The 16967-nt window shown below is 45.3% G+C and overlaps 1 protein-coding gene across 1 annotated transcript in view; it reads right to left on the bottom strand.

The window, feature by feature from the left end:
• Positions 1 to 16967, bottom strand: part of LOC146786162 (solute carrier family 12 member 9-like) — a 609812-nt gene that overhangs the window by 139527 nt on the left and 453318 nt on the right. Inside the window, exon 9 of the mRNA XM_085635689.1 lies at positions 8476 to 8600. Coding sequence (XP_085491815.1) covers positions 8476 to 8600 — 125 coding nt within the window. The remainder of the gene's footprint in view (positions 1 to 8475; positions 8601 to 16967) is intronic.

Below are 16967 nucleotides of genomic sequence, written 5' to 3'. Positions count from 1 at the left end.
CTCTACCATCTCATGGGCGATGCCGCGTAACGATGAGAGCCACGGCTTGGGTTCTTCTGAAGACCCTGGTCCTGGAAGTGTGTTTGAAACCTGGAACCGGGCAGCTTTTGCTAGATGAATATCTCCTTTCATACGACTTATTCCAGCCAGTCTGGAATAAGCCAGGGACGTTGTTTCATCAAAATGACAGGTGTAGCGGAAGTGACATCACACACACACTTTGACCCTCATGACATTACAGGACGTGACATTATAAGAGCTATGAACTTGACTCTTCCCAGGAAGTGATGTCACATAACCTTTACCTTGAGGACATCACAATTATTGACACATCTGAAGCTTCATGATTATTGCATGATTACTATAGCAACACAGCTCAGACTAATGGCATTTTAGATACCACATATATTATGGAGCTGACATGATCTTTGAAAGCGATGGGGCCTAATACGGATCCTGAATTGTAGCGAGCGAGCGAAGCAGACCTCTTGTAGTGGAACTCTTTCTACCTCCGAAAATATATTAAAAAAGAATGGGTGTCAAATAATGCACTTTAAAGCACATTTGTCACATGACTTTGCTAAATAAAAATATCATAGGCTCTGAAAGGATACTCAATAAATAATCAAGTCCTTTCATTGTTTGGAAAGTCAATGAAACCTGTCGCCCCCAGGACTGACCCCATTGTTTCAAAATGTGCTACGGATGCCCTCACATGTCAAAAATTACCTCCATTGTGTCAAGTCTGCTCCAGGTATGCCATGCGACCCTACGTAAGGCACAAATGTCATACAGTATGCCAGTGCTAGAATTGTCTTATTAATACCATCTATATAACACAAGTGACCAAAATTTGGTTTCCAGATCCAAAAATAAAAAATTGCCTTTAGGAAACCCGTAGTTATTTTATTGAGGGGATCAATAGCAATGTTAAAATCATAACATATTGGGAGAGTGAGGATCAATAATGGTCTTCCATCCCACTGGTCCAGTTTTTGAATCCCGTTTCTATCTCAGAAGGCTTCCACTGAAGAGTTCCCATCACCTAGGAGCCCACGTGTACCATCAGATATGGCGTCCAACTAAGGAGCCGTCCAATGGTGAAGCACGCCACCTTGGTTGGTCAGGGAGGGTTAATTTCCTTTTTGGGATACTCAAATCAGACAGAAAAGAACATTTCAATTTAAATTCTACAAGGCTGCACCCAATTATATTCTCACATCCGGATTGTTCATCTGATTTATTTATTCTCCTATATGCGAGGATACAATCTTTGGGCAGCCCACTCCTCTCTATCGCCATATGATTAGTATATCTGCCTTGCAAAGGCATCACAAATGGCCACAAGAGGGCTCCACATTGCCAGAATCAAATAAAAAAAATGGCCTAGATGCTAGGGGGAAGGAAACACCCCAATAGAGAAATGTCTGAAAATCATTGCGCTGGAGCAGATTTCAAGCCAGTTTTAGCAGACTAGATTTGGGGGTCTTCAGAGGCAGCATAACTATAACTTTTTGTAGACACAAACTGCCTCCTGGGGGAATTTCAAGTAGAGTTTCATCAGGAGAGATGCTGAATCTGCCTCAGTTAGCCCCTTGCACAAATTTATCATCCTGGTTCTTTTGTGATTTGCCTCTTATGTTGCAGATAGGAAACAGACTGCCCTGATTCTACCTTAAAAGGCCACCAGTCTCTGGCATGTACCTGCAGGTTCTTACAGGAGAGGAGTGCTTTTTCCGGAGTGCGTCCCTCCTATATCAAGCAAGTCGATACTGTGGCCCTCATTACGAGTTGTGGTATTTCACCCAGAGCAAGAAGTCCAAGCTGCAATTATGAGGCTCTGGGCCCAGAATTATAGGTCCACAAACTCCGGACTCGATTCTTTGGGGTCCAGATCCACATGTTCTGCTAAATTTGCTGCAGTGGAAGTGGCTGCAACTAGTAGCACTGCAAGGCCTCCACCAGCCCACTGCATAAGTCCGGGAGGAGCAGCAAAGGCTCCCCTGCAACCGTCACAAGCAAGCCCTACAAATCTGCTCTAGCCCCCTACCTGCACAGCTCCCACCGGCGACCCCGCCGACACTTTCCACCTGAATGAATGAATGATAGATTCATGAAGCGGCTGGCTACTCCGAGGAGTGTCCCAGTGCTAGCAGGAGATCCCAGGTGCACAGCCCCATGCCAGAAGAACATCGGGCATATTAACAACGGCTTTAGCTCTGCTTTTTTGGCTTTAAAAGACAAAAAAGCAGAGATAAAGCTATCGCCCTATTAACAAGAGGGTGCTAACATGCATAATCTCATGTTAGCACCCTTTTTCCCTACGCCTCCCTTTGCATCTCTAATGAGATGCAAAGTGGCGTTCCACATCTAAATAACTCGAGAAATGTCCCTAACTGACATTTCTCCAATTAACAAGCTGCACGCTAAGCAGCATAGCGATAAGAAAAGTAGCGCTAACCTCGGTTATCGCTACTTTCCTTATGCCTGCTTTCAGTCTTACTTAGCCATTATATCCAATGGAAGGTAGATATAATGGCTAAGTATGCCCTGCCCTAGCATCAAGCTTTCGCCAAATGTTGTGCGATTATCACTGGATTTCCAGCGATAATCGCACTATTGGCAGCTTGCGCTTGGAATTGCTTCGCTTTTGAGATAAGCTTTGCTAATAGCACGCTATCTCAGCGATACAATCCAGCATTAGCCAGCGATAATTATCCTTGCGCTAAGAGCGCTGAGCGATAATTATCGCCGGCCCTTGATGATATACCCCTTACAAAGTTTTGGGAGCCTGTAGCCAACATAGACAGAGCCCCAAAAGACGGTAATAGAGATACTGGGAGAAGTAGTGGCGAGCCCACTTCAACAGCAGAGGAGCGAAGCATCCTATTCCGAAAACTCAGACTGTCCTTCATGTTTTGGCCTCTGGCAGTTTCCTGAGTATCATGCCCAATGAGATGGCATCTCTCAGCCAGGCGTGCCGCATGCCATAGGATGTGGCCTAATGGCTGCATCGGTCGACCTCGAAGCTGGGGAACCGGGATCGAGCCTTGGCAGGGACGCTCAACATCCTGTGATTCTGGGCAAATCACGTAATCTTCCCGTGCCTAACAAAATGAGTGTGTCCATCTGTAACGCAACTGGTGCTCATGTAAAGCGCTCTGATACCTTCGGGTCGAGGTCGCGCTATATAAAACTCCACCCCCAAAAAAACTGTGGTGGTAATCATTAGTTGGTACAGAGGTCGCTTTAACAGGTGCCGGCATGGCAATGCAGTGGAATGCCATGAGGGAAAACTATGCATAAGATGTTGCAAAGCAACTGAGGCCAAAGATGGATGGCACATCCTCATGCAGGAATACATTGGGTACACTGCCCATGGGCATAAACCGGCGTGCCAGGCCCATCATGAAATCAGAGAGAGTCTTGTCAGAAGCTTTTGTGGGGCTCGGGTCACAAACTTGATGCGTTGCCCTTCTCATATCATATGGCAACAGTGGCATGGGTAAACCTCTGCTTTGGCATCTTGAATGGGGGTAGCCACTGCACCTGTTGGCATATTCATCTGGGTCTCAGTGAAAGTTGAATAGTTTTATATGTGCAGGACGGCAGGCGCAGTCTCATAAAACCTCAAAGGTAAAAGCAGGGCAGGGCTACGAGGTGGGGCTAGGAGCTAAGTGAGTCCATTTCAGGAAAGGGAAAGAAAAACAAAATAATAGGAAAACATCAAAAGAGAAAATAGCTCAGCAAATCGAGTGAGTGGGGGAAGAAAGATAATGTGAAAAAAAAATTGAAAGAATAAAAAAATGACGTTTGATAGAAACCGGAGAGTAACGGGAGAGGCGGGAAGGTTGAAAACAACAAAGGAATGGTGCAAGGATGGAGGGCTGAATGAATCAATTATTGAAAAGTTGAAAGGAAGGGTGAATGTAAGGTTGGACGAAAGGGCGTAAGGACAAATGGATGGAAGTAGTCTAGGATGGATGGATTAATGCATAAAGGAAATGATCGTTGAATGAATGGATAAATGAAAGGATGGATGAAAAGGTGGTAGGGTGGGTGGATGAGCAAAAGGATGGATGAATGAATCAATGCCCTAATGGATAATGGATTCAATGCCAATGGATTGTTGGAATAATGAAAGTAAGGGGTGAGGGATCAAAGGTTGGATGAATGGAAGGGTGGGATGATGAATGAATCGATAGATAGGTGGATGCACAGGTGAAGAGAATTAACCTAGCGACTGTTGAGCTTACTTGCTTCACGTGCTCAGTGTCATTAAAGGTTGGTTCAAAGTGGGGGGTATTTTAATTTTATGGCTACTCCAGTGTGTGGCAGCCTTTAGTCCTGGCTGAGTTTACTGTCTTAAACATAACATCTCACAGAGCCGGGCTAAGAATGGGTTTGGGATATAGAAATATATTTAGCATGGGCCCTGAAAAGAGCGCGTGTGGGTATACAATATGCTGGCCCCGCTTGTGAGGGCCCGATTACAGATCCTCTGTGGCCCCAGTGCATGTTCCTCAATGTCAGACTATGCATGCCAGGGACTAAAGAAAGCGACTAGGTTTAGCCCAGTTAAAGGGCGCAGGATAAACTGGAGCTAACTAGCTAGCCCTGGTTTGACAAAAGCAGAAACATAAACACATGCGCATAAGAAATGCACCGCGCGGGAGTGGGTGGCACGGCAGTCCGGCTGAATGAGCCACAAAATGCACAGATCCCACCTGCCTCACCTCCTCCAGTGACACATCTACATGTCATGGATACATCTGCGACAACAAACAAACAAAGGTACCTGAAGGCAAAGCAAGGAGGACTCTTGTCTAGCAAACCCAGAACTGATAACCCGCATGCTAGCATCAATAGCTACCCCAAAGAAATGGAGGTATGTTAGGGGGCTCATGCGATGAACTGCATACTGGTGGAGACCATGGGGACAGCTGGATACATCTCTCATAGGTGCAGCCTCGTGCCCCACAGACTCCCAAAACAGAAGCGGTAATAAGATGCACGAGCCATCCACATGGGCCATAAATGCACAGAGCCTGCAACTTCCCCAGGAGGAAACCGATCTGGACCGGGTATCAAATAGGCCTGGGCAAAAATTTCGTTCCGTTCGCGGAAATTGCGATAATTTGACATTTTTGCGTTCCGCGGAGAGCGCGAAAATGTCAAAAATTCCGGTTTCCGCAGCTTGGCGATAATTTGTTTCTTGCTCGCGCTGTAAAATAATACATTCTCGCGCGCGCGCGATCGCCTTACCTGAATCCCTGCGTTCGCCGACAAGTTTTCTTGATCCGGTCGCGTTCTCCATGAGATGTTGTATTGTTTTTAGCCATTTGCGCTGTCTCGCGACAGTTCGCGCCCGCAGTGACGTCATGCGTCGCGCGATCACGTCTTTCTTCTCGCGATCATGCACCGCGAGAACAACTCAAAACAAGATGGCCGCGCCCGCAAGCAACCACATGGGTAAGTTGGCGACCCGCAACCATGCAGAAAATCTCGCGAACATGCCGGAAAAAAACTTCCGCATCTTCGCGATATTTCTGCTTGTTTGCGATAATTTTAAACATTCTCGCGATAATTTGCGAAGGTTAATTCCGCAAATTCCGCCCACCCCTAGTATCAAACAGCCCTGTAGTGTCTTGTGAGTTAGAGACGACAGGACCCTTTTTGTTCCTGACGGACTCCGTATAACAGTGTCGTAAGTGCTTGGGTGATAGAACTCATGATGTGGAATGTTCAGTTAATAGTTACACGCTGAGGAATTGAGATGTGTGTGTGGCGTGATCATTTGCATGTTCCTGAGCTGGGGCGGACGCTACACACCCCCACACATATTAGAGGAAGGGAGCCAGCCTTGCTCTCTTCTCAGAGATCTGTGCACTACTTCACAGATGGCAACAAGGGTGCCTCCTAGGACAGCAGGCGAGACCGCCCTACCTAGAATACAAACTAGACTCCTGTAAACCAGCCCTGCCAAGAAGGATACCCCAACCAGACAACAGCAGCTGTGCCACCCTAGAGCAAACCATTCCAGGCAATGAGAGGAGGGGTGGGGGGCAAGATACAGAAGTGTGCATAGAGTGGATCCACTGAGACAAGCACAGCTCTTTGCAGCATGGGATGGGAATGGTTGGGACATGGAGGGTGGGGTTTTATATAGTCCTTGAGAGGCAGCCCTGGTTGTCCTTCGAAGGTGTTCACAAAGGGACAGAAGTGACCCACGGGCCAGACATCTTGGTTTGATGCACCACAGAGGACTCCAGGATAGCTGCAGAAGTAAAGGAAAGTTTGGAAATAGCTGAATCACTTTACTGAAAACTTTAGGGGGGGAATCTGTCTGGACTTTCATTTAATTTTGCCAATTAGAGACTACGTTGGCCTTTTAAGAACACCTGCAGGTTTTCTCTCGGAGGGCTACTTTGACCAGGAGAAGCGAAGCGAAGCAAAGGCTGCCCGCTGATGCAACAGGAGAGCCAATCTGCCTGATATACGACTGTGGAGAGAAGTGTCTTCAGCTCTAACCCGGATCTTTGAGTCTGAGAAGGTGTTCCAAGGGCTAAAGAAGACATCCTCTCACTGATCTTCAAGGTCACAGAAGATGGGTCCAGCCAGAAAGCCTTTTTGTCTTGCAATAATTTGTGTTTTTTAGATGGAAAGTGCTCAAGGTTTTACAGAGAGCCATAGCTGTGATCCGGCGACTGGACATTTTTACTGCCTGATGTCAGGGAAACCTCTTCCCTGTGCCTGGGAAATACACATGACTAACACAAAGGAAGCTGATGCAGAAACAGAGAAACCCCAGGAGCTTGTCACTGCACAATTTGCTTCCTGCTCTGGGCTTGTGGGAGACCCCTTGGAACTGGACCCTGGGGTCCGAGTAACCAACCCTGATCGCTACAACATAACTTCATAATTCTTAATAAATCCTTAGCCTTTTCTCTAACTAGCTTTGGACTTTTCTGTTCTTTATTTCGTAGCAGTATTGCTGTTTGGTCAGTTGTCACATGTGCATTGCACACATTTCTATGAGGAAAGCCTTGCTGCTGGTGCCTGCTACCAAGTGTGAGCCCAGTACTCCTCACAGACACTAAGAGGCGCTAGATCACTGGGGCTTGGTGGAATTCAGTAAGAGCTCATATCAGGACTTTGACCCACTGGTCCAGAATGCATTTACCCACAAAACAAATCATTCTTAAACCATTGATAGTGCCATAAACCATACCTTTGGGTCTCATCTTAGTCCGAACCTTGCTGTGTGCCTGTGGGTTAAACCATTTTGAAGCAATCGGATACATAACCATAGAATGACCTCTTGTGAAGCCAGAATTAGGACACCATCTGTGCACTCATGGGACAAACCATTCTGAAGCCATTAGGGGCACAATGGTGTACATTGTGCACGCTGCATGCGTCATTCATAAATAAATAAAGACGAGCACCCAAAGGTACAAACTGCTCAACAACTATAGGAGTTAGCTTAGTAGATGTTGTGCGGTGTTTGTGACTTTGGGATAAACCAATCTCAGATTCATGGGATGAACTCTTCTGAAGAAAAAGCTGTGCACTCATGAGATGGTACATTCTGAAATCACCATATCAGGGCCACTGGAATTATGCGGCAGGAGAGGCCCAAATTATGCGGCAGGGTTGAGTAGCTATGCTGTAAGAAAAGGCAAATTGTGCGGTATAATGTTTCTCATTTTCTAATAATATTACTTAATTATTTAGTCATTTTTAAACTTTTTAACACTGTATGGGCATTGACCGCACCTCATTAGTAACAATTTAACACCCAAATATAGCTTTAAGCTGGTGATTGGTCCAGCTCTGCAGAGGGCCTTCTACTGCACGGCAAAAACCTGTCGCTGCATTTTCATTAACTTTTGAACTGTTTGATCTAGAAACAATTTTTTTTGTTAAAATCTGTAGATTAAGCAACAGATGATGTATTATGTGGCAAATGCGGCAAATCTATAATAATGCAAAAATCGCTGACCTGCACAAACGCATAATTCCAGTGGCCCTAACTATCGTGTATAAAGCCTTGGAATACACCATTCTGAAACTGGTTGTCCACAAGCTGTGCATCCGTGGATAAACTGTTCTTAAATCACTCAGAGCATAATGGTGTGCACGTGGGATAATCCATTCTGAAACTATACATGTCAGCCATGCTCTTGTGGAATAAACTAGTTGAACCCATTGGCCTCAGCCTATTACAAAACCCCTGCTATGAACATTTGGTATGTTCCATTCCCAAACAAGTAGCTGTGCCCTCATTGGATAAAGCGGCCTTAAGCCGGTACGACCCTTGGGATAAACCATTCCGAAACAAGTAGGGCATCTTCAGTTCCACCGTGGGATGAACCATTCTGAAACTAGCAGGACCCCCGCTGCAATTGTGTGGGACAAACCATTCTTCAACCAGTAGGGCCAAACATCATGCAGGGTGTGTTGGTACGGTACCTGAAGTTGGGGGCAGAAGCCCACTCCAGGGCCAGGCAGGCGATGTCCACGGCCGCGTACACGAGCAGGAAGAAGATGGTCACAATGGCGGCGATGGTGTTGAGCTTCCCAGCAAAGAGCACCAGCTGTAAAAACGAAATTTAAATTAAACACATTTGCTTGAAAAGTAGTATCTGCCCGCTCCACCAATTCACTAATTAACCTGAAAGAAAATAGTGGGAAAAAACAAATAAAACTTGGACTTTTTAACATTTTACAGAGTCGTTTGGTTCATTGAAATTAGACTTTTGTTTTATATGGATACCCTGATATAAACCACATGAGAGGAAGAGACTCCCTGGAATGTGTGACACTTGCAGACATTTCTGGATTTAAACTGGCAATGATTTGCATTCTGGGACTTGTGGTTTGCCTTTCTCATTATAGGTATGGGATTTTAAAAATTCCAACAGGCAACGCGTTGATGACAAAAATCAAGGCTCGATTGAACATTTCACATTATTTGGAGCCACTTGAGAGCTCCCAAGCCCCTGCTCACATACTTTGTTGGAGTTCACACACATCATGCATGTAAACAACCAGCAACAGTCACCACAGTGTTAGCTTTTTTTAAAAATAGTAAATGAGATATCCCTTCAGGGATCCGCTCTGGCAATGGCTCTCTGCATCCATCTAGTCTGTCCCAGAATCCTTCTGGCATTTTCTGTAGATAAGGCAGCTAGATCCATGCGCCAGCTGGGGTTGTGTGAGTCTGACAGAGTAACAAAAGGGAGTCAAGCAAAGACAACCCCAGAGAAAAAGTAAGAGGAAGAAATAGAAATGAAGAAAGAGTGACAGGAAAGTAAAGTCAAGAAATAGACTGTGCCCAAGCCTACCTGCGAGGTATAAACTTCTTTTTTTAAAGCAGCTTGGTTTATGAGTGTGTCATGTGTTGGTCAGATTAGAGGTGAAATCTAAGACTCCTGTACATATGTCAGTACTGGGATCTGTCAGTCTTGGGGTACTGGTGCCTGGAGGAAGTCACAGTTGATGCCTCAGGAGCGGGACAGCGGTCCATGCTGCATCTCAAGATGTGTGTGGATGGGAGGTTTGTGAATGTCGTAGTGCAAGCTGCAAAGGAACCGGCTGGCACTGTACCCCTTCAATGGATGTTTAGTTGTGCAGCAGTGCAGCGGTTCCTTGTGAGAGCCCCCTCAAGTGAACAGTACTGGGGGCCACAGAGACAGCACTGGCAAGTCAATGCACTTCAATCAATAAAATCAATCGATCTATCAGGATTTATAAAGTGCAGCTAATCACCCGATAAGGTATCCAGGCGCTTCAAACGTGGCTTGCATCACCTGACACAATTCAGATACTAAAAGGCATGAATGTTCATCAAAGGAGATGCAGTCTGTTGAGATCTTCTCTGCTCAGGGAGAGACGGGGAGCAGAGGGGAGACCCGAGCCTAAAAGGGCCTCAAGACAGATCTATCCCCGGGCAAACACAAAAATGCGCCTTTCCACATCCCCTTATTTTCTCTCTTTTTCTGTCCCTTCTTGCCCTTCCATCCTCTCACATGTTCATCACTGGTGACTCATTTCTCCTCAACATGTCTTGAATCCTTCTCTCTCATTTATCCTCCTTCGCCTTCTCATACTCACCCTCTGTCTTACATAACATGCTTGCGCACCCTCCTACTTGAAACTCCTCATCTCGCTCTATCATCTAACAGCCTGCGCTCTGTCTCCCTCTTTCTCAATTATTTTTCTCAAATGTATCTCTTAAAGACCTTACTCCTCCATTCTCACTTCTCTCGTAACTTCTAGTCAGACATCTATCTTCATTTTAATCTCACAAGCTTTTCTCTCTCACAACGTCCCTTTCCTGTATACTCCTCTTACCTGCTACCCTTCTCGAACTACACACTAGCAACATCCTCGGTCACTAAACCTCTCCCACCTACTACCCTCCACACTTATGTCCCTTTCCCAAACCTCTTCCCTTACATAATACGCCTCATACACCCTAGTCTCCTTACCTCTCTCTCACATCTTTTGTTCTCTGTCTTACACACACACACACACACAACATAACATACCTATTATTATGAGGACCGGCCATTGACCGTAATGAAGTGTGTATTTACTATTCTAACTCCACATGCGCTTTGATAGTAGGGTAGTTTATAAAGCGGACCGAGGCAAATATAACTGCACTTTTAGTTTTTTGATGCACTCACTCGAAAGTACCTAAACGCAATACGGGGATCGGTACTCCTAAGGCACCGGTCCTCACAAAGATGGTGTTTGTTTGATTCTGTCCGAGTTTACCCACGCTATGTGGACTGATCCGGTCCTCACGGCGTGGGATATGTGTATATATATATATGTATGCATATGTATCTATATATATATATATATGTATGTATGTATATTACCTACTGGCGGTCGCCAGTAGGTAGTTATAGTTAGGACCTATTTTCCATAGGAAATCCGCAACATTCTATTCCCAATAAGTCTGGCGCCGGTTGATGAATCTTCGTGAAATTTTCCAAACTTTTGGCCAGCTCCGGTCCGTTCCTATCCTGAAAGTTTCGTGGTGATTCGTCAAGCGGGGGCTGAGAAAAAAGGGGGGTCCCAAAATGCGTTTTTCCCATGCAATTTCCCATAGGACCTGTTGACGCAGCTACAGCCCGAACTGCTGAACGGAATTACACCAAATTTGGCAAAGAGGTAGTCCTCAGTTCAGACTCGTGCCTTTTGCATAAATGGTGTAAATCCGTTCAGTAGTTCCTGAGAAAATTAGAGTAAAAAAGATAGATGCGGCGAAATGCGCGCAGGGTGCGCGGTTCCTAACACGTTGGGTGCGCGGATCCCAAAAAATGGGGGAAAAAAATTAATAATTAAGTTTTGAAAATATAGTTTCAAAAATATTTAAAAAAATATAAAACTATATTTTAAAACATTAACAATTTTTTTTAAATGGCGAAATGCGGTTCCTAATGCGTTGGGTGCGCGGATTACCCAAAAAATTGAGAAAAAAAAAAAAAACGTTTTGAAAATATAGTTTAAAAAATATTTTAACAAATATAAAACTATATTTTAAAAAATATTTTAAAAAATATAAACTATATTTTAAAACATTAACAATTTTTTTTTAAAAAACCCAATAAAACAAATATTTTTTATTTTTTAAAAGAATTAATTGAAGAAATAAGTTAAAAAAAGGTGATAAAAGTATTTAAAAAAAACAATTAAAGGAATTGACACACAGAAAATGAAAAATGTAGAAATTCAATGAAAATCATTAAACATCATAGCTTTAGAGATAAATTATAGATAGGAATTAGCATTTAAAAAACCTTTGAAATTCACTGACAAAATCATAGGTTTCATGCACGTTATAGTTAGGAATTGGCATTTAAAAAACCTTAAAAATTCACTGAAAAACCCATAGGTTTCAGGGGTGTTATAGTTAGCTGGACATTTCCCTCGTACAAAACCCTAGAAATTCCCCCATTATAGTTAGTTGAGCTAACTATAACTTGCACGCCCCCGCAAAGCACTGCTGATGACGTCGCATATTACATCACTCATGACATGGTCAGTGACGTCACTGATGACATCTCAAATGACATCACTGATGACATCACTGATGACATCATCCATGTAATAAATGAGTGCATCTTCTCACACCCTCATATAACCTTTGAAACACCGACTCAAAATTTCAGACGGCCATTCTCAAAACCATAGATACTCCAATACCAATAACTACATACACACTCATTGACTCTTAGGTCTACACACACCTCCACTCACTCACCTGTAGAGTCACTCATACTTACAGTCACTCAGTACAGGACTATCATATGCATTTATACACCTATATAGACACTCATATAGCTATTCACAAAACCATGCAGCCACTTATACACCAACAGACAGACAGATACAGACATTCACACAGTTTAGTCACTAGTCTGCAGTAAGATACATGTAATCACTCACTTATAGAGTCAGTCACACACCTAGAAAATCATCCATTCACACACTTATACACCCACTCATTCTTCCATAGGTCTTTCCCTATATATATTAAACATATTAAAACTCTACAGAAACACAGACTCACTGGATGACGTCATCAGTGATGTCATTTGAGATGTCATCAGTGATGTGATCAGTGACGTCACTGACCATGTCATGAGTGATGTAATAGGTGACGTCATCAGCAGTGCATTGCGGGGGCACGCGAGTTATAGGTAGCTGAACTAACTGTAACGGGGGAATTTCTAGGATTTTGTATGAGGGAAATGTCCAGCTAACTATAACACCCCTGAAACCTATGTTTTTTTCAGTGAATATATATATACACACAGGCACGTGAAAAAGCTGTGCACTGATTTGCAGTGTGGCAGTACTTACTAGAACCTTCTCCGACATCCGAAGTGGAAATGTTATGCATGAATCTAGACTTAAATTAATGCATTGAGGATTTAATAAAAACTGTAGAACTAGTACGGATTCCTCCGTGTGCCATTTATTGATCAAAGTTTCTTATAGAACTGTAAACTTATTAGGTCACTTACAGCAGCCCGACCACCTCCTAAGTGACTCTGCCCCAATGAGACACACCCCTGTCTACCTCTGAAAATGTTCCGAATACGAACACAGACTGCAAAAAATGTAACCACAGCCTTGGTGTTGCACCTGTTAAAAGTGTTAAGAGACACCATGAGTAGGTGTGAGAGATGGAAAGTGTTGCAAAGTCATCCTGTGCCCTGGGCACCCCCCAACTTTTTGCTGACTGGAACTGGTGGTAACTGACTCTGACTGACCCTGGGCTCTGCCTAACCAGGCCCAGGGCCAGTGCCAAGCTGAAAGGAACACATTAGATTTTTATAATATGGCAGGGGATTGAAACTACCTAGAGGTCCCCAGTATCCTGGGGCATGGCAGTTTAGAGGCCAGTAGCTTTTCTGCACTTGCATGTGTGCTCTGCTGAAGCCTGGGGTCAGTTTAAAACCAGCCCTGGTTGCCAGGACTGCTTTTAAAAAGTAGAGATCTGCTGCTTGAAACTTACTTGAAGCAAGACGTGCCCTGCTGCGAAGTTCTGCTGTGCAAAGACTTCTAAGGCCTGACCTCTGAAAACTGCGCCATCTGAAAACTGCAGCCCTGTGGATTACCTTGCTACAAAAGGACTAAGAAGTAGACTCCCTGCAAGCTACAGGTTAACAGAGCTCACCTGGACATCCCCACAAAGAATCCCCAGCCTGGAGTGCCAGTGGATTTGAAAGGGTTTTGTTCAAGTGGATTGCGGAATTGAAGTTTCACACTTTCAAGGACCCTCTTGGAGATTCCAGAACCTTGGACTGTGTGTTGGATACTTTGGAACCCGCAAGCAGAACTTCAGGAAGGAGTTATAACTGGACCCGCCTGCTGAAGAAGGCTACACAGTGGTGAGATATTCTTCAGAACCGTTTCTATAGGTGTGTCCCTGTCAGAGAAAACGAAATGACTAAAAGGGGCACGGTTGGTTTCTAAGCCCTAGAAAGTGACTAATCTTTAAAAATTCATATCTCTGGTTCCCTACAGTGGATTTTTTTCGTTTTGGTGTCATTTAAAAGATAAAAATATTATATATTTTTATAAATTGGTGTTGGATTTTTATTTTGTGTTCTGTCTTAATTATTTACTGAAATGGTGTTTTTGAATGCTTTACATACCTGTCTTTGAAGTTAAGCCTGTCTGCTCGCAGCCACGTTACCAAGGGTTGAGCATAGGAATAATTTTCTAAGACCTATGCTGGGTCCTATTATGTGTTGGTGGCCTTATTGCTAGTGGCAGACCGACATTTGCCCCTACCAATAACCCACCTTCCAACATTTGGTGTTCAGCGGTGTGGATGTGGACTTGCATTTAAAAAGTACACCTTTCAGTGAATGATTTAAGATTATAAAAATCCTCTAAATTGCCTTAGAACAAAACTTTTGAGTTTGATTTTTGGAATTTGGACTAAACCGTTTTTAATCCATTGTTTTGATTTTTCCAAATTGTTTTAAGTCTGTTGTGCCTAGTTTTTTGTGACCCAAAACTAGGGAACCATGGAGCTGGACCTGGCTAAACTGTCCCAGTTGGCAGTGGGTGATCTTAGGGTACAGTGTAGGCTTAGGGGGCTGCCTGCTTCCAACAAGATTAAGAAGACATCGTTGCTTAAGTCCCTAATGGCCTGGGCTGGGGTAGCTGAGGAGATGCAAGGGGGGTGGGAGGATGATCCCCCCCAACCTCACCCGAGAGAGGGGTGAGGATGAGACCACTCCCATTGTGAATAGTGTTAGCCAGGTGAATGAAGGTGGTGGTGGGAGTGGGGAAGGGTCCCTTACTCAGGTACCACTACTGTCCCTTGCAGAGAGACAGCTTCAGGCTCAATTAGAGCTGATTGCCTTGGAGAAGGAGAAATTCGAACTGGCTAAGAGAAGATGGGAGAGGGAGGAGGAGAAGAGGAATGGTGGCAGCGAAAGTGAAGAGGACGTTGAGATGTCCAGGGGTGGTAGATTTGAACCTAAACTTCCCAAGGGCATAGTACCCAAGTACACTGAGGGGAATGATATTGACAAGTGGCTAGCAGCTTTTGAGAGGACCCTTAAAATGAGTAGGGTCCACTCTAGGTATTGGGGTGCACTCCTGTGGGAGTTGATTCCAGTAGCTGGGAGGGATAGGCTCCTGACCCTGAAGGGAGAGGATGCAGAATCATACCAGCAGATGAAGGCATGCTTAGTCAAGAGATTTGGTCTGACTCCAGAGCAGTACAGGGTGAAGTTTAGAGGCACCCAGAAATTGAGTTCAAAGTCTTGGGTAGACTTTGTGGACATTTCCGTGAAGGCACTGGAAGGCTGGATTGTTGGTAACACAGTTGGCTCATATGAGGGATTGTATAGTTTGTTTTTGAAAGAACATATTTTGACTCATTGCGCAGAAGAGAAGTTACGCCAGTATCTAGTGGACTCTAAGCTGACAGACCCCAGAGAGCTGGGAGAAGCAGCTGATGAGTGGGTGAGAACCCGGGTTTCCATTCAGCACCAGGGGGGTGACCAGAAGAAAGGAGGACAGGTCCCTCCCCAGGGGAAAGCCCAGGGGAAGGAAGGTCAAAACCAAGAGTCCCCCAAAGACCCACAAAAACCTGCACAAGGAGGGGGGGCCCCAAGCCAACCCAAATTCAAAGGGAGGGGGTATCAGGGAAAGAATGGTAGGGTCTTTGATCCCTCAAAGGTGGGTAAGTGCTTTGACTGTAACCAGCCAGGGCACAAACAGGGAGATGCTGTCTGCGCCAAGAAGCTCCCCCCTAAGGGGCCATCCACAGGGATTGCCAGTGTCAGTGTAGGGGTGGAGAGTGGTGCCCCAGAGAGGGGTAGTCAGGTGGTGGAAGCAACCTTAGTGTCCCTGGGTGGGGTGAATATTGCAACCCTTGCTGCCTTACCTCCAAACATGGACAAGTGCAGGCAGAGGCCTAAAGTGAATGGGACTGAGGTTGAGGCTATCAGAGACACTGGGGCTAGTGTAACTATGGTCCTGGATGAACTGGTGCCTCCAGAAAGGTTACTACCTGGTGAGTTTCACCAGGTGACTTATGCAGACAGCACTACCAAACTCCATCCTATGGCTGTGGTGGATTGGGAATGGGGAGGTGTGACAGGCCCTATGAAGGTAGCTGTGTCAAAGGTGCTCCCAGTCCAGTGTTTACTGGGCAATGATCTTGAAGCCTCTGTGTGGTCAGAGGTGGAGAGAGGACTCCATATGAAAATATTGGAGCTCCGGAATGGGTATGTGCTGTGACTAGGTCACAGACTAGCCAGAAGGGAGGGGCTGGACACTTGGACCCTGGAACAAAGGGCCAAGCATCCAATGACAAGGGCACTGGGCCTGGTGAGCCAGCCCAGGGAACTCCAGAGGTGCAGGAAGAATCTAACCCTGATGGGGAGGATCTGGCCTCTGAGGGAGGGACTCCATCCCTGCCAGAGCTGTCAGATTTGGCAGAACTGACAGGAGCAGGTGGACCCTCCAGAGAAGAGTTCAGTCAGGGACAGCGTGACTGTCCCACCCTTGAGAGCTTGAGGCGGATTGCTTCTAAGCAAGAGGAGGGGGATGACAGTGGGTTTCACAGACTCTACTGGGAAGATGGACTGCTTTATACTGAGGCCAGAAACCTCAAGGAGGGGGCCACCAGGAGGTTGGTTGTGCCCCAGAAGTACAGAGAGTTCATCCTGACTTTGAGTCACGATATCCCCTTGGCAGGATATTTGGGACAGACAAAGACATGGAACCGGTTGGTGAACCATTTCTACTGGCCCCTTATGTCTGAAAAGGTAAAGGAGTTTTGCAGCTCCTATGTCACCTGTCAGGCCAGTGGCAAGGCAGGGGGCAAGACAAAGGCTCATCTAATACCACTACCAGTGGTGGGGGTTCCTTTTGAAAGGGTGGGGATGGACATTGTTGGTCCCCTGGACCCA

This window comes from Triturus cristatus, chromosome 11 (genome assembly GCF_964204655.1).
Source record: "Triturus cristatus chromosome 11, aTriCri1.1, whole genome shotgun sequence".
Classification (NCBI taxonomy): domain Eukaryota; kingdom Metazoa; phylum Chordata; class Amphibia; order Caudata; family Salamandridae; genus Triturus; species Triturus cristatus.
This window is presented reverse-complemented; position numbering and strand designations above follow the sequence as displayed.